The 24,200-nt window shown below is 42.5% G+C and overlaps 1 protein-coding gene across 7 annotated transcripts in view; it reads right to left on the bottom strand.

Annotated features, from left to right (window-relative positions):
* Positions 1 to 24,200, bottom strand: part of clec16a (C-type lectin domain containing 16A) — a 36,925-nt gene that overhangs the window by 5,202 nt on the left and 7,523 nt on the right. For 3 of the 7 annotated variants that reach the window (XM_072368041.1, XM_072368042.1, XM_072368047.1), the window contains exons 6-20: positions 23,854 to 23,977; positions 23,484 to 23,658; positions 22,952 to 23,002; positions 22,442 to 22,558; positions 17,596 to 17,896; positions 16,323 to 16,434; positions 16,134 to 16,234; positions 13,275 to 13,394; positions 12,924 to 13,033; positions 11,355 to 11,399; positions 8,287 to 8,337; positions 8,035 to 8,163; positions 7,671 to 7,791; positions 1,003 to 1,154; positions 138 to 342 (exon numbers count right to left, since the gene is read on the bottom strand). In XM_072368041.1, coding sequence (XP_072224142.1) covers positions 138 to 342; positions 1,003 to 1,154; positions 7,671 to 7,791; positions 8,035 to 8,163; positions 8,287 to 8,337; positions 11,355 to 11,399; positions 12,924 to 13,033; positions 13,275 to 13,394; positions 16,134 to 16,234; positions 16,323 to 16,434; positions 17,596 to 17,896; positions 22,442 to 22,558; positions 22,952 to 23,002; positions 23,484 to 23,658; positions 23,854 to 23,977 — 1,914 coding nt within the window. The remainder of the gene's footprint in view (positions 1 to 137; positions 343 to 1,002; positions 1,155 to 7,670; positions 7,792 to 8,034; positions 8,164 to 8,286; positions 8,338 to 11,354; positions 11,400 to 12,923; positions 13,034 to 13,274; positions 13,395 to 16,133; positions 16,235 to 16,322; positions 16,435 to 17,595; positions 17,897 to 22,441; positions 22,559 to 22,951; positions 23,003 to 23,483; positions 23,659 to 23,853; positions 23,978 to 24,200) is intronic. The other 4 variants (XM_072368043.1, XM_072368044.1, XM_072368046.1 and 1 more) reach the window with 3 other exon arrangements.

The following is a 24,200-nucleotide window of genomic DNA, read 5'->3' as shown; positions in this document are numbered from 1 at the left end:
CCTTTATGTAAGGTGAGCTATTCTCACTGGCTTAGCTGCCACTGAGCATCTCTTGATATTCTTACTGTTCTGAATACTTTCTGAAGGCAGCTTCTGAAACACTTTCAGCCACTTCAGCAGCGTTTTTGGTCTTTCACCTGCAATCCTCTGCATCTTCATGCGTCGGGCCTGGATGCGACCTTTAGCCAATCTCTGCTTGGCGATGATGCAGCGGATGTGGTCAGCAAAGATGAAGGTGGCCTGCAGGATGGGCAGGGGCTTGGCATGGGGGTTGGAGCTGGGTTTGTGAATGACAATATTCAAAGCTCTGCTGTCATCCTCGACCCCAGACACCTGCATGTCCTGTTGAAAGAGGGAGTGAGCAAACAACAAGAGAGTTAGAGTTCCAACTCCTAGACAGAGAAGAGGAAGAAAGGCACAGAGACTGGAAACAGAGGGCAATGAAAGGAATGAAAGATTCAAACGGGTATCAAGGGAGATGAAAATGGAAGAGCGTATTAACTACAGTAACACTTCTTCAACAGCGGTTTCACAACAACATACCCTTTACAGACACTACATTCCATAACCCTTCTAAATAAATAAAAATGAAATAAATAAATCCAAGGTCAATTTCGCTTGAACTGTTCTGGAGTCACTGACACCACAGTCATTCTCAGAGTTGTGTAATTCCCACGAACAGTGTTTTTGTAAGCTTGGTCAAGGCCGAGTTCCAGTGAAAAAACCCCAAAATGAGGAACCCTGGAAACCAAAAAATATTAGGACTGTGACGACTTCAACAGAACAGAAGTTATGAGAAACAGGAAGGATTGATGTAAAATGACTGATGAGGGAATGAAAAAGGCACATAAGGGCAGATGGACTTAAGAAGAAAATGACATGGATAAATGACTCAGAAAAGGCTGGTTAGGCCATATGAGGTTGTGAGAAAGATGGAACTCTATTCTCATAAAGACACACACACAGACCCCAGAAAAAAAACGAACAACACTTTTCTCTTACTTGCAAAAGGCCGGCGAACTTGACGACACCCCACCCAAGACGTTTGGTTTCCGGTTCAACCAGACTCATCTGGTACACGTCTACAGCGAGGAACCTCTGGGCCTGGCCGCCATCTTTGCTGACCACCATGCAGGCAATCAGGTCACTGTTATCTGACAAAAATGACAAGCACGGCGTCAACTCTGCTCCCAGAACGGTTTGCATATCTGGAAGACTGCAGATGAATCATAAAGACTGTCGATTTGTGATTTTGCAAAACCGAGACCACACAATGCATACAAAATACAAAGTGAGAAACATGGCCGCTCGAAAAAAAAAAAAAAAACTAAGAAAGTGTGGACAGGAAGCATCCCGTTTTCAGCATTCCAAATATATTTGATAGGATTGATGATCTTTCTCGAGCTCAGACAGGTTTCACTGGTGAGAATCTTTGCATCCACACAGTATGCTTGTATACAAAGACAGATAAAGGTCAGTCTAAAAACACACAGACATGAAAAGAATGGCAAGGCTGCTTTGCTCCCACGTGTCTCAGAAGAGCATGAAGAAACGATAAGCCCACACCTTCACCTTGGTGCACCAACACACAATCTGGAACTACCAATTACCTTATCTGACACTTCTGGTTTTGTCTGACATGCCGCCCACTCTGACTGGCTCCATGTAAACGATGCAAACGCATTTCTACTGTGACTAATGCTATTCAAGAAAAACTTGTTGGATCCATTTACCCGAGTAAAGCCGAGTGCTTGTTCATTCGGGTAGTGCCAACAGTACACATACGGAAAGTGATACGCTTGCTCTGAGGACATACCAGCTCTAGTTTTGGTGGTTCCGTCAAGACCAGGCAGCTGTGGGACACACAGAAGCTTCAGTCTATCTTACACGGGGCCTATTAAAAGATCAAAGGGGATTGCCAGGAACTCAATAACTACTGAAGCAGAAAGCAATGAAAAGTACCTGCAGCTTGAGAGGTAGTCCCCAACTTCCTATGCTAACAAGGGTAAACTAACAGCCAAAGAAATGATGGGGAAGTTGGACTGCCAATGCTGAGAGGAGATGGGAAATAACCCCCGCCACCTTCAATGTTTTCTAAACCTAACTGCAGAACGGTGGCAGTAACCCTCTGGTCACATCGTTTCTTCATTTGTATCTCCACAGAATTTTCACCAAACTTTCCAAAGTGGAAGCAACGCGTAGAATAAGACGGTTGAGAGGAAGAGAAGCTGTGGCTGTAGGGCAAGGAGGAGGAAATGTACACTTTTCTTCCTGTATGAGCTCACCAACCACCTTTGCACAACAAAAGAAAACAATTACCCACCAACTACAATTGAGAGGGAAATAAATTTGGGCTTCTCAAAATCAGGTTGTCACCTGGGTGTGTTTGGGAATTAAAGCACTCATGTATACACCCAACCAGACTCAACTGGGCTAAAGGCTCTCTGTGCATGCCCCAAACTTCCTTGTTTTTGCGTCTTTTTGTAAAAACAGTAAAGTGGAAGTGTATATAAACAAGTTTTAAGTTTCTTTTGTCACATGGCTGAGCACATCAGAAGCTCTGACTGAATATCAGCCCATTAAGACTTAAGGATCAATTTGAAACGGCGAATATACTCACAAGTGCAGCGATCTCTCACAGAGAAAGTTCGAGACGCCTTTTATTCACACAGCAGACACGCTTAGATCAACAGCCAGATTCCGCTCCCGTGCATGTACGAACTTTCACCCCGGCTCTATTCCGCTGCGCATGTCACCATGGGGACTGGCAAACGAAATGAGCAGGGCTCGCACCACTGACCACAGAACAGTGGGAGTGCAGTGCTTTCTTTTTTTGACATATGGTTGCATTTTTGCACGTGGCTGCAGGAGCACATTCCTGACTTTGAGAGCTCTATAACAGGCCTTCAGACTGTTTGGAAAGACAAAGACAGCGGACTAAAGAAGGGGGGAGGGGTTCGCGGTGCTTGTTAACAGATGCTACACTCTTTTACACTTTCCAACAATAAATTAATCATTGTTTCTTAATAATTTACACTGCAACAAGGCAAGGCAAGTTTATTTGTATAGCACAATTCAACAACAAGGTGATTCAAAGTGCTTCACAGAGACATTAAAACAGAAGAAACAAAAAGCATGATTTAAAATTTAAACAAAAGAAGGAAATAAGAACAATAGATAAAATCAGAAAAAATTATATATATGAAAGAAAATCAATAGTTAAAACATGATTCCGTTTTGAAACTCAAGCTTATTCAAATGCAGCTGAAAATAGATGTGTCTTCAACCTGGACTTAAATACAGCTGATCTGAGGCTTTCTGGGAGTTTGTTCCAGACATGTGGAGCATAGAAGCTGAATGCAGCTTCTCCATGTCTGGTTTTGACTCTGGGAACTGATAAAAAACCGGGGATACAATTTCTTCTTCGCATTACTCCATTCAACTTAAACAGAAAGCGGTTAACTGGTCAACGAGGACAGAAATGAAGTTTTTTTTTCTTTTTCTTTAAGGGTAACTGAACTCGTGGTGGTTTCAACCACTGACTGTGTTCTGAAAGTACTTTCAAAACAGACAAATTGCAGGGAAGCACCTCTCGGTGACATATTTGGTTTCATTAGGTGCAGAATACCATTTTTATTAGTCAAGTGACATTTTATATTCCTCTCCAAGGAGCTACTCGAAAACGTGGTTCTTTGTGGCTTCTTGGGTTTTGTGACCCGAGTGACAGAGGAGAGTAACACAAGAAACAAAGCAAGATATGACATCAGCTTTTCAGTAAAACAAACAAAAAAAAAAAAACGCTCAGATGACTGCTTCCCTGTCACGAGGACAGACAACAGACCCATTGTGCTCACTGGTGTGAGAAAAAAAACATGTGACTCCGGATGATTGGTTGCATTTTTTTTCACCGTTAAGAACAAGATCCAAAACGTCTGTTGTAGGATTAATAACATGTGACTTTTGGAAGTATTTAAAAAAAACAAAAAACAGCCATATCGACGATGCAAAGAGGTTAGCAACACAAAGAAAAACTGAAAAAAGTCCAGAGGGTGCATCGTGAGTTTTATTAGCTTCAAATCCATCTGAAAGCCGTTCTCCCACGTACAACCGTACTAATGTGAAGCGATTGTCTCAGCTATATGAAACCAAGACCAGGCCCACTGGCTCATATTTTATAAATTTGGGCAACCGCAGACGCAGTGCTTCACATGCACAATACGGAGGTACAGGCGAGGAGACACTCCACGATTCATCAGTCATTAGATGATGTGCAGGGAGGCGCTGTCTAATGGTCAGAAATAAACGTCTGTGGGCGGTAGGTTTACCCCCCCCCACCCCAACCCACGCATGAGGGAAAACCCTCAATTAGTCTGTAGGAGGGTGTTCTTAGTCAACCTTGCTTACAAGCAGAGCCACCATAGGAAAGTCTTTTTCAATCACACTTCCATAGAATTAGAAGCAACACAGTTCTTCATTATTACTAACTGTTTAAGATGATCTTTTAGTGGGAGGTCAAACTAAAGGGCAGTCACGCCACACCTGATGTCATCTTAGAAACTTGTCCCCGACCCACATCTGCCACACAATCTTCTGGCATTTGGAAGGAGAAAAAAAAAAAAAAAAAAAAAAAAATCAAAGCAAGCAGTCTAAACCTCTGAACTGAAAGTAAAGCTGCGAGGAAACAATTTGCTTTCAGTAGCTTTTCATCTTTCATCAAGTGTTTTCTTCTATTCGTTCTATTTAAAGAAAGAGGAAAAGTTATTGATAAGTATCGGCTTTTTATGTCTCATCCTACGAATGTAAACATGCAGAAAAAAAAAAATCATTTGAATCATTATTCGCTTAGCAGATGACTTTCCAAAAAGTACAGAAACTCCAGCTGACTCAACACAGACGAAATGATAACGTTTAAAAGGCCACAACTGCCCACATCTGGTACAGATGGCAGACTCACCGCCGCTAAATAAATAAAACCGTGGAACCGAAAAAGAAACAAAAAAACCCACCAGTCGTCTCTGTTTATAATTCAGTTTAGGAGACTTAATGGTATGCTAATACCATAGAATACAATAGAAATGGCAGGATGTTTTCTCACACAGTCTAGTGCATCTGTACTTGGACAAGGAGAGCGGCCCAGTCGACCTGCAGCTTGACTCAACTGTGCGTGTAAACTACGGTGGTTCTGCATAGTCCTGCACCAACCGAGCTGACCATCTTAACTGAACACGCTGATTTTGTTTCATCCGACCAAGATCGTTCTGCAGTCCAGTGGAAGCCATTTACAATCCCTTTCATTATAATGCAATCAGAACTCAATTAGTATCAGTCTGATTCATACACAGCGACTACTACTGACTCTTTTCATTTTAAATGACAACAACAATAGCTGACTATCAAAAGGATGAGCATACGCTAATTGTGACTTTGCTGTTAATGACATGCGGGCAGCTCCACGTGGACAGTTTACATTATACGATTAGCTCAGTTTTTAGCACAAACACGGCAGCAGACATGTTAACACTGTAAGGCTGTGACAACATTTTGGTTCTGCGTTATTGCCAAATACGTCCACTTTAACCCACCCGCTGTTCCTTAGGGAATTCACAAAAAACAGTTATACACCATCAATGCACACCGCAAGCCAATATTGTGGAATCAACTGAGAGAAATTACAGCTACAGCACAAGCTGCATCCACGATGCTGACGTTACAAGAAACGTCTGCCGGTCCAGATGAAAAGTTCTGGATCAGATTTCAGCCCTGTGCAGCCTCTAAGCTGTCTCCTGCAAAGAGAAGCAACACCAATATTTACCCCATCTTTGCTGCTTAATGTGGTTTTCTTTGTGGGAGGCGGTGGTGTTCATTTGTTAGCAGCATCTGCTATTGTTGCATTAGCCAGTAGGTTATTCGTGGGTTGGCCACTCTTCCTGTCCTTCTTTTGTTAGCGCCGAGGCAGACTTGACACGTACGTGTTAAGCTTTTCTTTTTCTTTGTTTTTTTTTTTCACCTATAAAGAGAACCTTTAACCCAGTTCTCATGTATAAAGATCTTCATTGGTTAATAGTTGCCACTGGAAACTGAAAATGAACCGACAGCCTCTAGATTAATCTGCACATGCACATTTGCCTGGCAACGTCCCACTATCTCCCAAATTGTTTCCAGATGTCCCTGAATGCAGCAGTTTACCTCTTTACTCCTAGCTGTTAGTAGGAGTACCCTACCAATAACTCAAGTATAGTATATATATATGATGTATACATGCGTACAATACAAAATAAGAGACAAACACATGCATGCACAAATAGTGTGCATGAATCTATGGATTTGCAAAGTTTGTTTACTGAGAGTACGAGACTGCGTCATCACTCCGGTTTACATGGCTGTGCAGCTGAACTTGTGACAGCAGCAGCAAACCACATGAGAGTTTCTATAACATCAGTTTCACACCTGAAAACTCTTCAGGTTATCGCAGCTTGCGGGAAGAGCGCCTGCGTGCTCATCGTTGTGTTGCTGTGATCGTCAATGATGACATACGCCTGTATGCAAAGATGATTTTTAAAGACGCCTCATGCATGTGCGTTAACAGGTTAGTCCCTTCTCTGCAGAGAACAATCAGTGCAGATCGTTGAGGTTTTGCCAGACATCTGTATGCTGCAACTGTGGACTGAAAAACTCTTTTAGAAGAACTCTGGCTGCGTTTGCCATTTTATTTTCATTTGTTGTTAAAGGAGCAGTGTGGAAGTTCCGCTGTTCGTCAGATTCTGTCATTTCCGATTGAGCATTGAACGCAACATCCATGTTGTGAAGAAACAAGGCCTGAGGCTGGTGCAGCACACACTACCCAATACATCCATCACTCAAATGTGTCAAGATGTCTTCTCCATGGAGTGAAACCACCTTCTCAAGTTCTGAGGTTACTTTTAGAGATATAAATTATAAATAGATGTTACATTTGGTTCGATATTCTGTGAAAAGATAACATACAGTGAATGTCACTGTTCGTTGTTCTGCATTAAATTAGTGTTTTGTGTACCCCAGGCAGCTACCTGCATGGTAATAAAAGCTAAAATTAGCAACGTAAGGCTAAAGGCTGTTTGTATTTAGTCTGATAGAGGGATAGCATTAGCAGACAACACATTGTAACTGGCTGACATTCTCTTCAAAGCCTCTTACCATCAAGTTACACTTTCATTGAAATCAGCTGATCTCCGTAACATGACGCAGAGTAATTTCCAGCTAACAAAGCTACTTAGTAGTTTGGTGCACAAACACACGTGAATCAACAGTTTTCAACAGGAACTGTTTAATCAGATCAGCTGATTGTATGCAAAGGAGCGGCGAATCGCGCTTGCGCCATCCTTTGTCCCTTCTAGGCCACTGTAATCAATATGGTGTCCTTCCGGGTAAGTAGAGCGGACCGCGGTAATGTAAATAAAAAGGCAAAAACTAGTGATAAAAACGTAACGACTCGTTTCATACGTCGACTATATAGCACTAACAACATAGTTATATGTATTATATTCCATTTCTGTTAATAAAACCATAATCATTATCAATAATATATCAATATCAATAATCAATCACAGCTCCTTTAAGGTGAAACTGCGCTAAGTTATTGTTTTGTTTTTTTTGCCATGAAGCATGACTGTGCTACTCCGTGTGGAACTTACTGAGGTCTAAGACATCATCCGTCTTGATGAGGTCTTCAGGCCGGGTCAGAGGGAGCTGAGTCTCCGGCTCTCCCTGAAGCTGCAGCGACAAGGACCGCAACATGAAGAACACTCGGATCGCCTGAGTGAGACGGGGAGAGAAATCCCACGTTACAGCGAATGACTTCTCTCAAACTTGCAGTCATAACAAAAAAATCCCACAGTAAATAGGACACAAGCACTTTGACGGTAGATATTCAGACTGTATTCAAAGAAAACTTTTTTTCCAATGAAGAGATCTGCTTTGTCAGGAATCTGATAACCTGTCGGACTCTTAAATGTTGTGTGAAGTGTGGACTGAGCTGGAGCTTGTGTGTGGACGCACCCTGCGAGTCTTCTCCACGTCTCCACACGGCAGTCTCTTCACAAAGTCGATGCCAGTCAGAGGGGTGCCAGTGGGTGGCAGCAAGATGGAGGCGTCCATCAGCAAATACTCCACATTTAGCGGCTTGCTCTAAAAGAATCATAAGGGGATGAGTAACCAGACAAATATGAATCATCATTAACAGCCACAGCAATGTGTGAATTCAGGACCACAACACTAATAACAATCACGACAAAGGAAGGGCTGACCAACCGTCATGCTTCTGTATTCATCTTCAAACATGTCGAGAAAGATTTCTTCTCCCTGTGGCGATAGAAACCAAAGATCGTTTAAAAAAAAAAAAAAGACAACAAAGACAACAAGTGGGATTCAAGCAATTCATGACAAAAACGTCGAGCGCGTTTCTACAGCGCCACCAAACCACAAAAACTCTTATGGTCACAGACACAGTGCCTGGAAAGTCAACCAAAGATTTGTGACTCAGGATATGAAGTGCGCTCATCTCGAAAAGTAAAAAAAAAAAAGGCAACAAAAAGGTTTCAATCTCAGTAGAAACTCTCATGATAAGTTATTTGACGAGTCCTGCTTTATCTTTCTTGCCTTTACCACGATGCATTTATCCTTTACGTCTTTAAGGTGAAACAGCAAAACTGTTTCAACTGTTCCAGTTTACTAACACACTACACTGGCTTTTTTGGAGTTGATAATTGCATTACTATTCACATCCCATCTTAACAATATAAAACAAACATATTTTGCGTACAAAGTGCAAAAAACAGAGTACCGAAGAGCACGTGATTACTTGGCAGTGGCTGATAACTATCACTCTCTGCTGGGACAATGCAGCGAAAGCTCTTTTTTTTGCATTTGTGGTCAACCTTGATTGCTTCACACTAAAACTGTGCACCTGGGCTGCTGCATGCAACACAGCCCAGAGACTTTCAAAACAACAACGGTTCCTTAACTGGAAAAATGAAACTACAACAGGCCCCCTTACTGGAAACCTGACAGTAAGAGCAGCATGCAGTGGTGCTGTGTTTTCTATCACTCACAGAACCACGGGAGCCGAGGAGGACTTCTCAAATGACACCCCATGAAAAACATGCCATGACCCATAACAGGGTGTGGATATGCAGCTCTGAGAGTCTACAGCATGGTGCCTGTTTGTGTTTGTGTGTACACACGCGTAGTTAATCTTATTCCATTTACTCGTCCGACGATGCGAACACATTCAAAATCCCCTTCAGGAAAACTTTGGAGACACCACATACTTCTTTACAAAGCCTTGCCCCCATTAGGCACAAGATACCTCCCATGAAGTCTGTTCCAAAGTAAAGTCATGAAAAAAGGTCAATGCATCCCATGGAAATTGCAGAGAGCAGAGTATTTGAAGAAAGATGACATCTCCGGGGACCTCAGGAAATCATCTGTGGGCAACTGCTGGTATCAAAGTGCGTTTCATTGAGAATGAGGGGGCACAAATGTGGACTGAACGAGACAGCAGAAGAACTCTAGAACAAAACAGCAGCTCGCCAACGGAGCTGTAAACAAAGACTCATGTGTAAACCATGCACACATACAAAGAAAATGCAAAGTCCCCAAATCATCATACATGAAATATCAGAAGGCAGATACACAACTGGTTTTATCATTTCTGAGAACCAAGTTTCACAGGCTAAAACGGCTCCAAAGCATCTGGCATAATTATTTCCATTTTACTGGTACTCACAGCCAACAGTGAGCACCAGTTAAGTGAGCAGCATTTCCTGCTGCTGTGGCGTGGACATATCCACGCATGTCTGGGGCTGCGGTGCAGAAATGAACCATAAGTAAGACACCCGCTAACAGGTATGTGAGCGCACAATGAACAAGACAGAGGAAGTGATCCTGTCAAAGCTGCGTAATAAAAAAAAATAGAAAAATTTAAAATCGGTAAGATGTGCGTGACAGAATGCATAAACGCGATCGTGCGTACTCCGTGAACAACGTGTGCTCTTTGGGTGCAAGAAGATCGCACAAACTCAGCGGCTCAGAGGATGACTGGCTTATGGTCTGGTTTTTGGAAACAACGGCTGCCGCCCTGCGTTCGTGCTCCATCGGCTCCGCTTTTCCAGTGCCTCCAGCTACGACACCCGCGCTCAGTCGATGCACACGGACCTCTTCTTTACCCCGTTACATATCAGAAGGCCTCTTTTTTTCAGATTTCGACAGCTCTGCGTTTTATCGATGACGCTCTGTGAGTCAATCTGTCTCAGTCTAATAATACATAAGACATTGTTTTCCAAGCATCTACATCCGTGATGAGCATTTTCATCTCACTCTTACGCTCTTCGCTTTTCCAGTGTTGGTTGAACAATAGGTGCATGAACAATGGGAAGATTTTCTCTAGTCCTGTTCAGTCATTTCTGTGCTCATTCCCACATTAGGATCAGACATGAGCAGTTTTACACACGTGGACATTTCTGTGTGTCTATGCATTCTTTTCAAAAGATGCAACCACGCCCTCTTTAAAGATAAAAAGCTGCACTGTGCCCCAGGCTATGAACTGCATACCAGACACACAACACATCCCGTTCATTTCACTGACACCGTATGCAGTGAAACACACAGCAACAGTTGTAAAGACTGAAAGAAGAACTTTGCATCGGTCTATCTTGCTAGACCATAAAGGAGAAGGCCAAATCTAAATCCAGCATCTGATTCCAAAACTTATATCCAGAGACAATCAAAGTGAAACAGAAAGCTGCAGCTGCAATGAAAATAAAGTGTCCCATTATCTGTTATCTTATCGTGTATGGAAAAACACACTTTCAGTTGTGCCTGCCATACTTTCAGAAAAATCCCTCGACTTATAGTCATACCGACAACAGGCTCCACTTTCATTTACAAGGTTTTTTCACACCAAACTTAAACGGTTTTTGTTCAGCTTTTGTTTTGACACTGGTCTGTAATACAAGAACTTCCACTTGTTCCATTTCCCCCTTCGTCCGTTCCCTTTGCCAAGACCGTCCCATTTTCTGTATGAGAGCTGCAGTCCTGTTGTGTAACAGAAATCAGCAAAAGAGGAATGTAAATTATTTTGCAACAATATGACTTGCAAGACAATGCGCCCCTAAATGTTTTCAACTGTCTACTGCACTGTCCTTCCTTCCACTTTCTTTCTGTTTATGGAATGTGTGTGTGTGTGTGTGTGTGTGGGAGACAGGGAGACAGGGAGAGAGGCACTTATTTTGTCGCTCAGCGGTGCAGATGCGTAGCCACTCGGTTCACGAGTGTACTGCACAGACCGTCTAATGGGTTGTGTTACTGCGTGTACTCACTTTGTAGAATCTTCGCAGTAAATGCAGACTCTCCTCTCGGGCGCCCTGCGGAGAGAAACACGACAGTCCGGGACATCTTTTAGCTTGGACACCCACAGAGGTAGACAATAAATATGCGAGAAAATTGGATATAGGATTTGATAAAACAGAGGGGGGCAAAAGGTGGAGCTACATCAGCTCATAAATGATATATTTGCAGCACTTTACTTGCAATGCTTTATCCGTTTTGTTCAATCCGTTAAAAAAAAGAAACCCACATCTATCTGATGGACTATCTATTGTCTCTGGACTTCTTCTGTCAAATAGCGAAGACTAAAGTTCTAGGTTGCTCACATAAAAAGGGATGTCAATCTATCTTCTCATCCAAGTCGGCACCCTATATGTGCCAGTAATCCCAGTAAAAAAAAAAGTAAAACGCTTTACTCATTAGGGGAAGTTACGCATTCACGGACTGTTGTTCCTGAGAAATTTCAGCCTGCGCATGAAACAACAATCCAGGGCATTAACGGGAATCCGAGAGGTTGAACTCCAAGTAAGATGGTGTTATTCCTGTAATGCATGTTCCTTAAACAATAAACCGGTTGCCAGAGAGCTTAGCAGATAAGTTACAAGGATATGATTTTCTTCCTGTAAGGAAGAAAATTATGATTTATGGTCACCTTTCAGCAATGGTGTAATTGAAAGTGAATATCAATGCTGGCATGTTGTACAGTAACTTTATCTGTAACATGGTTATTTCCCCTGCAGTGAAGCAAAAAGCGAACCGGTAGCATTTTGGATAAACTGGCTGAATCTATAAAACAACTCTAATTCATCTACAGTCATCTACAGTTTTCAGGAATTTTGCATTCGCTGGTCAAGTGATTAAAGGCTGGAAGTTGAAAACAAACCAACCAAAATAAAAGCAAACTAATATAATAAAATATTATCGCAATTTCTTCCAGAAACCACAAATATTGCAGTCTCCTGTTTAATGCTACTGTGTAAGATGGGGGAAATTCCTCATTTAGAAACCCCCAGTGACACTGATAGCAGTAGTATAGCGGTGAGTATCCTCACCAGGTCTGCTGGTAATGTAATAACAAATCATTTTAAAATGACCAAGCCATAATTTCAAGTCTAGTTTAAACAATGTCAGTGTTGCAAATGATTGACGCGTCGACAGCTGCTCAAGCACTTCCTGGAACTTGGTGTGAAAGAAAGAGACGGGGAGGATTACACTTAAGTGACTTTAAAAGGAAATGATCGTTTTTCCCAGAATTAAAAGCCAGAAAAACCTGCTGCTGTGCAAGATGGAGTGAGAAAGAGGAAGAGGAGTCAGAGGGAGTATGAGGGAAGGGCTAAATATGAAATATGAGTGCCAGAGCATCGGAGAAGATGAACCATAATATTTTAGGTCATAACTGAGCTGTTACTGAGAAACTGCAGTTCTGAATTCTGAGAAAGTGCAAATTCATATGGAAAGGAGGCGTTTAACTTGTATGATTGAAGCTGATTTTCACTTGCTTCTTCTGCCCTCTTTTACCCGGTATTTTACTTTTTTTGGGGGGAGGGGGAATCGAAACACACCTCCAGGCAGGCCAGATGGACATCTTTGATTATACAGTGGTTTCCAGACAGCACAGACTGCTTTAATAACAGGCAGCTCAGCTCAAGGGTAGCCAGGCGCACTTTGCCATCTAGACAAATGAAACAAAGACAGATGAATAACGTGCGTAATATTTCCACACCAGCTAGAAGAAGCTAAAGGATGTTTCCACAAATAGTGGAGTCATTTCTAATCTGGAGCAAATGAATCAAAAGTGCTCTTATCATGAAATGTTCTTGTGGTTTTTGAGCTACAATTATCTTACATTTCAAGCCTCCAGCAGAGAGACAGCTAATAGTGTGTGTGTGTGTGTGTGTGTGTGTGTGTGTTACCTGGCTGTGCTGCCTGGCTCATGACTCTAATCAGTCTTTCTACAAGCACCAGACTGTAAGAGTTCCTCTCTTGGTCTGGAACTGGCAGCTGCAGACGCTCCAGAAGATCACGGTTTACACCTAATGAATGAACAATGACAAGTTCAGTTCTAATCCAGTATCAAAGGAGGACTGATTCTAGTTCACATTACAATACTAATATATACATATTGAGTAGATTTGAAGCCCAACCATCTGCAGTATGAGAAAATAGTAAGGAAATCCTTCATGGTGCACTGTCTCAATAAAGGTAATAAATAACACAACATTTAGGTAATTAGTCTTAGTTTTACATTAGAATTCCCCATTCAATCAAAGGTCAAACTGTTAAGATTGTCTGAAGAGAGACGAGACTCTCAATGGAACATTCCCCATTTTTAAAACCAATGAATTGGTCTGGAGGCGGTGCTTTTAGGTGCTTTTCCAACTCAGCAGCTCCATAACAGGTGTGATTTCCATCTTAAGCTGTCACGGGGATGCGTGTTGTAAGAAGTGAACCAGCTACGCGACACTTAAAGAACCTAAAGTTACCTCTGCAGCGTCAAGCTGAAGTTCAGTTTAGAACAAGACACTGACAGCTTGATAGCTACGTTACTGTCGCTGTCAAGTCACGAAGATGAAAACGTATTCATCTTAAAGCATTTAGTTTGATTTACCAGGTTCCCAGAATTACAATTAGAGACATGAATTTACTCGCGTGCATGTAGTTCAATGCAAACTTTTGGAACCTTTGGGTAAAGTCTGCATTTCGTCAATTAATCCTCAGAGGTTGCCATGAACAGATCAGAGAAAAAAAACTTAGCTGATGACGAGTTGTACATGCAGCCTCGTCTCTCTGAAACAAATGATACTTCCTTCCAGATATTCCTGTTGCATTGTCATCAGGCCTGAAAGCTCATCCACTTCATCTGCAAGTGATCTCATATTTTCCGTGAGGATCAAGATAAAAAGACGTAACTTCTTTCTGTTTTCCTCTCTGCTTTGTTCCTGCTCTGAAGCTCTGAAGCCTCGATGTCTCCTCTTTAACACATTTGAATTTGGGGTCTTGTTCCAAGCATTACTTGGGCTTTTGAAAGGCCAATCAGCTGCTCCCTCGTGCTAACAACTTATGTTGATAAAAGTGCAAGAATTACCAGCGCAGATCACCCCAGGAAGCACAGCACCCAAACCAGGGTTGAGAAATGTTTACAAATCTGTTTTTTTTTCTTCCCCCTCAGAAAAAGGCTCGCTCTCGTTCTCATGAGGATTCAAAGAAAGACACAACATTTTCCGGAGCTGCTGCAGCAGGCTGCCACTAATGCATTCAAGAACAAGGGGCCAAGAAACAAAAAAATTCTGAGAATAACACTAATCAATGCCTGCAAGCAAATAAGTGCTATAAAAAGACAGAGCACTTAAAGCTTGCAATTCCGTGAGCTTTGCTTTGTCTATTAAAGCAGAGGCTTCACAGAACTGTGGGGGTGAAGATGAGGTCCAAGACAAGGGAGAGCAAAAAAAAAAACCTGTAAGATAAGAGTACATGTCTTTTGTCTGACTCATGGGATGCCAACCACTGTTGACTACTCACTCACTTCAAGTGAGTCTTCGCCTCTTCAGCTATCTATACGCTACCCTTCAAGATCTCCTCTCAGCATTCCGACCACCATGCAGCAACCTACACACTAAGAATAGCAGCTTTGACATAGATTTAGGGGTGGGCTTTCTGTGAATGACTGTAGATTTAAAAATAATCCGTTCACAGCACTTGCAAACCCACCCGCTTCACCAAAATATGTCTCCACTTGACACAAGTGAAAGAGTCCAACTTTCACCGCGACACGGCTTTAGTGCTACACATCATCGCTGTTTGGTTTCAGTTCTTTTCAGCAGGAAAATGGAAATGACAAAAGAGTGGGGCTATACAGTTCTATTGTGCAGCTCTGGCAAATGGGTGTACATACGACAGTCATCATATGGAAGCCTTACCTACAACCTCATAATCAACGAACGCGTTCACTGAACACGTTCGTTTTTTTCTGAGAACACTGAACTGAGCCTTTATTCGCAACCTAGATGCAAAAAAAGAACTTGAACTCGTTCAGATTACGTGAGGTCCTGCAACAACATGTCGGTGTCACTGCCTACATTTTCCCAGCGCTACACCTTCTTCACACTACGTTCCCCACGATGCATTGCGCACTCTGGCATGACAAACCAGCAGTGCTCTGCGGCAACGCCGGTGCATTCCTGCTGTAACAATGGCAAGTGAAGGTGAAAGGAGAGAAGCTGCAGGTGCATCGTCTACTTGTGATTATTTAAGACTCCTCTGGTCACACTGCCTGCAGTCTCCAGGGGTGGGATTTCCCAGCAACAGGTAGACAGATTAATAATGAACTACATTGTTGGGGAAGAAGTTATTCAGACATATAAAACAAAAAAATACAAACAATTTGGTCCCTGTGCATGTCCATTCGGTGTGATAGAATTTAAGGTCTATTATAATTGATGCAACTGACTATAATTTCTTCTCTTTCTCGAGTTCAGTCGTTCATTCTCACTTCTAACCTTTAAAAAAAAAAAAAAAAAAAAGTAAATCAACTGAACTTTGAACAAGTTCAAAACTGAAAGGGTGAACTATGAACACGAGCTACACTTCTTTAACCCGTGGGAACTGAACTTTGAACCAGTTCATGAGAGGCATGAAGTTGCACAAAACCAACCTCAAAATGAACTCTTTATCTCTGAAGAAACATTTGAATAAGCTACAGTTGTTTTTGGAGAAGGTGTAGACAGACGAAGTTCATACAAAGTTCAGAACTGTGGATGAACAGAGAGACCCACCTTTGCTGTGTGAGACAGCATAAAGCAGGCAGAGGACGAACAGGGCATGGTAGTCGTCATGGGTGCAGTCAAGGGCACTGTACACCATGTCTAAGAACGGTCTGCGGGGAGAGAGAGAAATCAGTCCACAGATAATTCGGTTCACGTCTGAACATCCATGTGCTGGGCATGATTAAGGTGCACACGCACCTGCTCCTCTGTGTGTGCGTGCGCGTGGCAGCCGCCGTCTTCTCCTCATCGGTGATGTTCTGCTCCGTCAGCTCGGACACTTTACACTTCTCCATCACAACCATCTCGATTTCTGTGCACAGAGACACGCAGTTTGTACTCACTTACATAAGCGGGCCAATATTTATCATGTACAACGACATCCTGGACCTTCAACACACGCACAGCTCTGAAACAACTATGGCCTCTTGTCACCAACGACTATTAAGGTCTGACGTATGAGTCTGACGTAATTCCTTCTCTCTCTTTGTGGTTCGGAAAAAGATTAAATGCATTGAAGCAGCAAAGAAGAGTTAGAGGTGTCCTTTCTATTGAGCACAGAGCAGGTTAAATTTACTGTATGGAATAGAAGGAACATCTAATTCAGTGTAAACGTCACTAAACTTACCATCTAATCTTTCAAAAAGTTTTTAATTTGATAACTTATTTGATCAATCTCATTTTGAAACCAGCTTCAAAATGAGACCAGCTTCTAGGTCTGCAGTCCACAAATCAACACAAATCATTTATGTGCTCAAATCAACACCGTTGCAAACAGTTATGTTCATTTGGGCCTTAAGATTGTGTATCCCAGCAAAGACTCCAACAAAAGGAGTCAAAGTCCAGAAGAAATAATTTCAGATGAGTGAGATGGTCCTGTTAAAAAACAACCAAAAAAAAAAAAAGCAAACAACAACAACAACAAAAAACAGATGCTGTGCTAACAAACAAACGCACGCACGCACGCACGCACACACACACACACACACTCAGAGCAGGAGTGAGGGACAGGCGGAAAGGTGAGGAGCACAGGATGGGTGGTGTGTCACTGTGGGAATGGGCAGTTTGTTGTCATGGAGACCGTATTGAATATGATCAGTCGTAAACATGGGAAAATCAAATACCAAACAGGGGAAAGAGGGAGGCCTCATCGTGCTTCTTCATTTTTTTTTTTTTCTTCTCCTGAACTGTTTTATAGATTTAACCGATTCATCTTTTTTTGCAGCAGCAGAAGCATGGAGATGATCAAAAGCAACAAAGCGGAGCACACGTATTATCAGACATGTTGTCGATTAAAGTAAGGCTGCGTCGTCTTTTTTAAGGAGCTCTCTCTTTTCGGTTTGGAGACAAGGGGTGGCTGCTGTGGTGACTGTTGGAAGACCAGGCTGTATGGGAGATTACACATCTGACTGATGGGAGAGAAGAAACACAAACACAGTCCTATACTGTTGTGTGCAGTGAGACACACACTCACCTTCCGCCATCTCCCCACTCGCTCTGCTTCCCTTAGAACTCCCACCTCCTCCTCCCTCTGTACCTTTTCCCTTCTCCCTCTCTCCTCCTCTGCCATTGTCCTCATCCCAGCCCTCTTCTAGTCCTCCTCCACCACTGCTGCCACCTCCCCCTGCTCTTTCGTCATCCTCCTCCTCGCCCAGGTTCTTATAGTTTGGCCTTTTCTGTGTTCTCTTGCGGCCTCGATGGCGGGACAACTCCAGGGAACGCTCCAGGGACTCGGGCGGTTTGATGAACCGGCGCACTGCTCCCGCACTGGCCTGCTGGGTGAGATAGGGGCAGAATGGACAAAGAAGAGAAAGGTGAGAGGAGTAGGATCGAATATCTGGAAGTGAGGATCACAAAGAGATGATTTAATCAACTCAGCAATATTTCACATCATGAATTCAGTTGATCTTGGCTGTTCGTGTTTGTCACTGTTGTAATATAGCACAATACCGCTGAGTAAGTGCTGAATAGGTGATGTGGATGATGGTTCAAAATGGGTGAGTAAACAGGGTTGAGCTTATTTTCTGAGATGATTCAGTTCTGGAGAAAAATGTGCAAACTCAAGCTGCTTGGAAGAGATCTCCTGTTTAGTAAGAGCAACATCATTATAACCCTTCTCTGGTAAATCTACAAGCAAAAAACACTTGATCGGACACATTGTTTAAAAGGGGCGTCAGTGTTTTCATGCTAAATATGTAAAAAAAAAAAAAAAACGGTTCCAACTGAAACTTATCCGCAAAAAAGCAGACTGTTACCGTAAAAGCCTCCGCACTATCACGGTGATCGAAGTCCTTTAAAGAAACAAACCACTTCCTGCCTGAGGCACTTTTTCACAGTCCAAGAATGATCAACAGACACAGACACACACACATACACACAGATCTGATCACTGGTTTGGAGGCCATTTCTGTGAAAAGACATTCTTCTCATACAGCCTATAAACTTGCACCATACCACACATGCACAACCCAACAGGAAGCAGCTGGTAAATGATAAGATGTTAAGCAGCAATGGGAACGCTTATTTACAGTAAACCTGAAGAACTGTGACAACACCAACACCATAAATTCTTATAATAAACTGCTTATTCAGAACTTCACGTTATAGTATTTGCACCATTAAAGAGAACACATAAAGTCAGCGCGGGGGCTGAAGCAGTTGGCTGAGAAATAAAACCAGAAATAAACCTGTTCAAATCCTAATGGATTTTTCTAACTGGGTGCTTTGGCTGCGCTGAAAGGTTCAATTGAACCTTAAAGCCTTAAAGCCCTTAAATTGCACCAGTTTCGGCACATTCGGCACGCTGCCAAATGTCTTATCAGCTAAAACTAAAGTCAGCGGACCAGCTACAGCTTTACTGTTACTGCACCTTGACATCCATTACCTAATAAATTCAGTATATATCGATAGAGAGGTAACCGGTGTGTGCAGTACTATGGAATGCTGTCTATGTCTACTATTTTTGTCAAGAGCCATTTGTTCACTATACACTCCAGAGGAGAATAACGTAGATAGTTTGATGGTTAATTCAATGGTTTAATGGTAAATGACTGTACTTAAAGCAGAACTCCAGTCGAGTTGACACTAAATGGATTTAGCAGGTAGAGAAAATGGATGGACTTCCACTCGGGGGAGCCAGGAATCAAACCATTGACCTACAGCCGCCCCTTAAAACTGATGGCTACAGGTTCACAAAGATGTTGCTACCTTTCTTGCTCTGAGCTAACAGCAAAATGAACGTCTGACTAAAAGTTATGGTTGGACAAAACAAGACATTCAAATCCAGATAGGATGACGTCGGTCGCCGACCAATTAATCAAGAAAAAAACAACTAATTAATAGATTTAAAGAATAATGTTGGTTGCAACCCTAAAATCAACACGTTAAATATTGTTCCTGAGTTCAGTGGTGCTGTTGAAACGAGAAGTCAATAAGTATGGTTACCAGCACGGTTGGGTGGAGCGACAGTAAGAGTTCGATCTGCACATTATAGTGATTCGCCTTCCCTGTCCCAGGATACGTGCACAAGAGGGGCATCGACTTATTGACCGAAATACACTCGTCACTGCCGCTACTCTCCTCCGCGGGAGGCCATCGCACACGTAAACATAGCCGAAGTCACTGGGTCTGGGTGTATTCGTCTGGTTTAGAGAAACTCGATTTCGCACACTTTCACATGCATTTTAGAAAGGTGCGGTTCTAGTCCGACTAACACAGTTTGTTTGATCCCTGTGCCACTCAGGTGTGCTCATTGGACTCCAGTAAGATCCCGTCTGAGCGGTTTCGTTTCTTGAAAAGTTGCAGCTCTGTGACAAAAGACTAAGAGGAACATTGAAACTAGGTGGCCCCATTTAATTCAACAGCGTGCGCTCGCACAAACCACCAAACACATGCGCACATGGCCAAGCTGGAACACACTGTATGTGGAGCCTGCTGTACAGGTTCAAATCAAAGGCCACTCACTTCAATCCTTGCACAGGGTCAGCAGCAGTTTCTCAGCATCACTCCAGCTGAACCACAAACAAACGTCGCATTATGATAACCTCCTTCCTTATTCTCTCTCCACCTCATCTTGCGTTCTTCTTCCACTTTGCTCTCGTGAGAGCAAAACTGGTCTCATCACAATTAAGCACAACAGAACACCTTTACTTTAATTCGGCCAGCGGAGAAGCATTCACTGAGGTATTCTTTAATAGGATTCTGTCAAAGGTTTTTTTCTCTCCTTTTTTTCCTTTAGCAGGTTTCTGTTTCAGATCAAGTCGACTTTATTTTTAGGCTTTTAGCCTGAAACTCGATAAAGCCTCAGACCTACAGGTGAGCTGGAGAAGAAACACAAACGAAACAGCTAGATGTGCCTGAGCAGGACTGTACTGGAGCTGCTGCTCAAAACACAGCGTGCATGCTGTCAGACACAAACCACACACTAGTAAAGTGTGTGTGTGCGTGTGTGTTGCACCTGCTTGCTGACAATGTTCTGGTAAACCGCTCACAGTCTCAGCCGATGCTGAGAAATTAATGGAGGTCAGGGAGCATGCCCTACGCACACAAACACATGCACACACACATGCTTAGCAGCCCTTCAAAATAGGGCATCGTTTGCAGATCAAAGATAAACTCGTACATATAAATGTAAAGTAAACCAGCTGCATGCGCTTTGACAAAAAAAACAACAAAAAAAACCCAACAAAACCCGGAAAAAAAAACAAAAACTTCTATGCAAATACTGACATTATGTATCCAGCTGGTGCAAATGCAAGAAAAAACATCTACAAAAGCAAGAGAGAAAGAAAAAAAAAAAAAACACTTCTTCCAGGAAAGAGATCTGGGTTAGGTGAGCCAGCTCTGTCAGTGTTCCATCATGTGACCAAAATTTCCTGCCACATCACAGACAAACAGGAAGTGCCATTTTACCACCTGCAAAGACACGGAGCCTGTGCCTCATCTGCCTGCTTTTCATCTACAATAAATCAAACAATAACACAAATCTGATGTGGCAGACACAATCAATGTCCACCTTCCAACATACATGATAAATAATAATAAAAAGAAAAGAATTAAATACTCAGATCATCTGTTAAGCAATATTTGTAACCCATCATAGCTTAGGTGTTATGTACTTGAAAAAAACGGAATGGAACTGACATCAGTGCAGGTTAAATCTGATTAACTACAAAAAAGCAACATGGTAACCGGTTGATAAGCTTATCCGACTCCTTAATGCAAGCTCGATACAACCCTGTGTGAAAAGAATAGGTAGAATTAACTGTCCCAAAAGTCTATCACAGTGGATTCACCTCAATTCTACTTTTCTAGCTTATTTCACCAGTTAGATTTTAGGACCAATAGTTTCAATGGTTTCTGTAGTTTGGAAACGCTTGTTTATTCCTCCACTAAATGCAGGTACAAGTTTGGGTATGCCTCTCCTTTTGTGGTACACCATAACTGTAAAGATATCACGCCTCGTGTCACATTCACTTAAAAGGTAGGCTGCTTCTTACAACAGCCACAGACTGAGCATATACAGACACACACAGCAGAGAATAACCACAAGGGTTCTCAGAAACGCTCACTATTTCAGCACACCCACCTGCCAGTACAAACAGATGGTCAAAACCAATCAAAAGTGTGTGTGTGTGTGTGGGGGGGGGTGAAGGAAGAGAAACTGCATCGAGGGAGGAGAAGAAAAAGCGAGAAAGAGAGAGGTGAGGGGAATCGGATGGGGAAGTAAGGGGGACACAAGGGGTATACTGAAGACTGAGAGCAGATAGAAAGGGGGAGAGGGAAATTACACGACCGTACAGACTGAAATAAAAAGAAACATTCAGAGGAAAATATTACAGAAGCAAAGTGCGAAAGAATGATTCAATTCAAGGCCTAAACAGGAGAGAGATGGGCAAAGAGAGAGAGAAAAAAAAAAGGGCGTTTGAAAAACCAAAAGAGCAAAAAAAGGTTAAGGAATTTGCATTTTGTTATTTTAATGTGGGTGAAGTATGGAGAAAACCAATGACCAGGCCATCTCATAACCACCCCCAGGCGCTTCTGGAACTCTGATGTGCGGTTGCACGTGTAGGTGTGCGCTTCTCATTCAAGCACTGTACTCCCAGGTTCATTTTTTCATCCCATCCACGGCACAGTCTACACCACTGAGCAAAATGTTGTTATGGTTATGTTCAAAACTGTGTCGTGGTTAGACTGCATACTGCTCAGTCCTGTATGCTCACGTGAACGTAGCATGAGACTGTGGGGGGAAATGTACGCCTGTACATATTTAATCATATACGTGTTGTTTCGAGTGCCTGTGGTACAGATATATATGTTACCGTGGCTTTCTGCGCGCTGTGTATATCCGTCTGAGGGGTGAAGACGGACAGGTCTCCATTAAGAATAACATCTGCGAGGGCGTGGACCAGTGGCTGATAGTGGATGATCAGAAACACCTGGAAAACAAGCAGGAAACACTGAAACTTACACACATTTACCACAACAGGGTTTAAATGTTTCTTCTCTTTAAAATTAACTATCAAGAAAAGGCTGTGATAAGCCAATGACTAAACTTCCCAGAGAAAAGCAACTAAAACATTTAAGGAGACAAACGTATGCCAACTTATAACAATTTTACAGTTTTTCAGTTTAAGTGGGAGGCATTTGATCTTCTTTAGAATGTAAAATGCTGACAGTCTATTCTACTCTTTGAACATAATAATAATTGACCACATATTAGGGTTTAACCTGTACAAAAAATAGGAAGAATGACCACTACACCAGTATTTTGGTGATGGCTGGTGGTCGCATCTAGAGTGTGTGTGTGTGTGTGTGTGTGTGTTGCTTACTTGAGACAGCAGGTAAAGGGACACTTGAGGATTAATCTTTCGCTCTTCAGACTAAGAAAAGAAAAGGCAGAATGCATAAGATCAAACATGAGGAGAAACAAACCAGTTTGAAAGTCATTTAGTGGTTTTAGGAGCTTTCGCAGTTTTAAATACTACTACTACTAATAATAATACTTTTATCTTGCACAATTACCCAAAGCTGTCCCCCCTTTTTTGGACAGAAATGGAAAAATAAAAAATAAAACACTCAGATGACACACACACACAATAGCTCATAGTTATCATAAGTATGTTGCGTTTCCAAATAGAACGCGTGACAGAGATAAAAAGAGAAGCTCTATGGTCACTTCTGCATCTGAGAACACGTCACTCCAGATTTGAATGCTTTCAAAAATCTGAAATTAAGCAACTTTAATCAAAATGTCAACATCGGATACTAAAACGGCCTTTAAACAACACAAGCTTTCCGCGCCGGACCCGTGAAGCTCAGCGTGACAGAGTGCATGTCAAAATGTGCTGGAGGCTGACGCACCGTCTCGGGACTAACCAATGAGTACACGTAGAGGGGCAGGAAGAGACGGTTGAGGAGGTGGTCGGTTAAGACGTCGTTAAGGAATTCGCAGTTGATGATGAGGATGTCGTTCAGGTAGTGGAGATGGTCGAGGTGCTCTGCCACCAGGTCGCTTAGCTTTCCTCTGTTCTTATGCCTGCCATAAAGCAATAAAAAAAAAGGCACTCAGTGAGAAACACTGACACAAAAACACACCAATTACAAATAAATCCATCTTAAAATGCAGAATGTACAATCTTGTGCTTATCTAATGAACTGCAGGAACTTTAGCGGCCGAGAGAAGCCTGACCCCTAGAGGCTAAAGCGAGGAGGAGACCGAGGGAGGACTTACTCTTCGTCCGTCTGCACACACTTGTCCAGTTCAATGACATGGCTGCCGATAAACCACACCAAATTGCTGAAGTAGGGAACCGCAGTCTTATCTCGAATGTAGTGCAGCATGTGCTGGTTGTCCACTAGAGAGAGTGGGGGTGAGGAAAGGGAGTCGTTACCACGGTTGTCCACAGACGTCACACAACACACACACAGAGCTACTCATCTGTAAACACACCGAAATCCCAGGGGAAAATACCAGAATGTGACGGTTACATGTGATCGGAAACCAAAACACGGACAAAATAAGTAAATCAACCAATACAGAGTTAATAATACAAAAACAAAACAATCAATCGGTAGTAT

Source organism: Leuresthes tenuis, unplaced genomic scaffold (assembly GCF_036924035.1).
Source record: "Leuresthes tenuis unplaced genomic scaffold, fLeuTen1.0.hap1 SCAF_17, whole genome shotgun sequence".
Classification (NCBI taxonomy): Eukaryota; Metazoa; Chordata; class Actinopteri; order Atheriniformes; family Atherinopsidae; genus Leuresthes; species Leuresthes tenuis.
The sequence above is the reverse complement of the archived record's forward strand: the minus strand, read 5'-3'. Positions and strand labels throughout refer to the sequence as shown.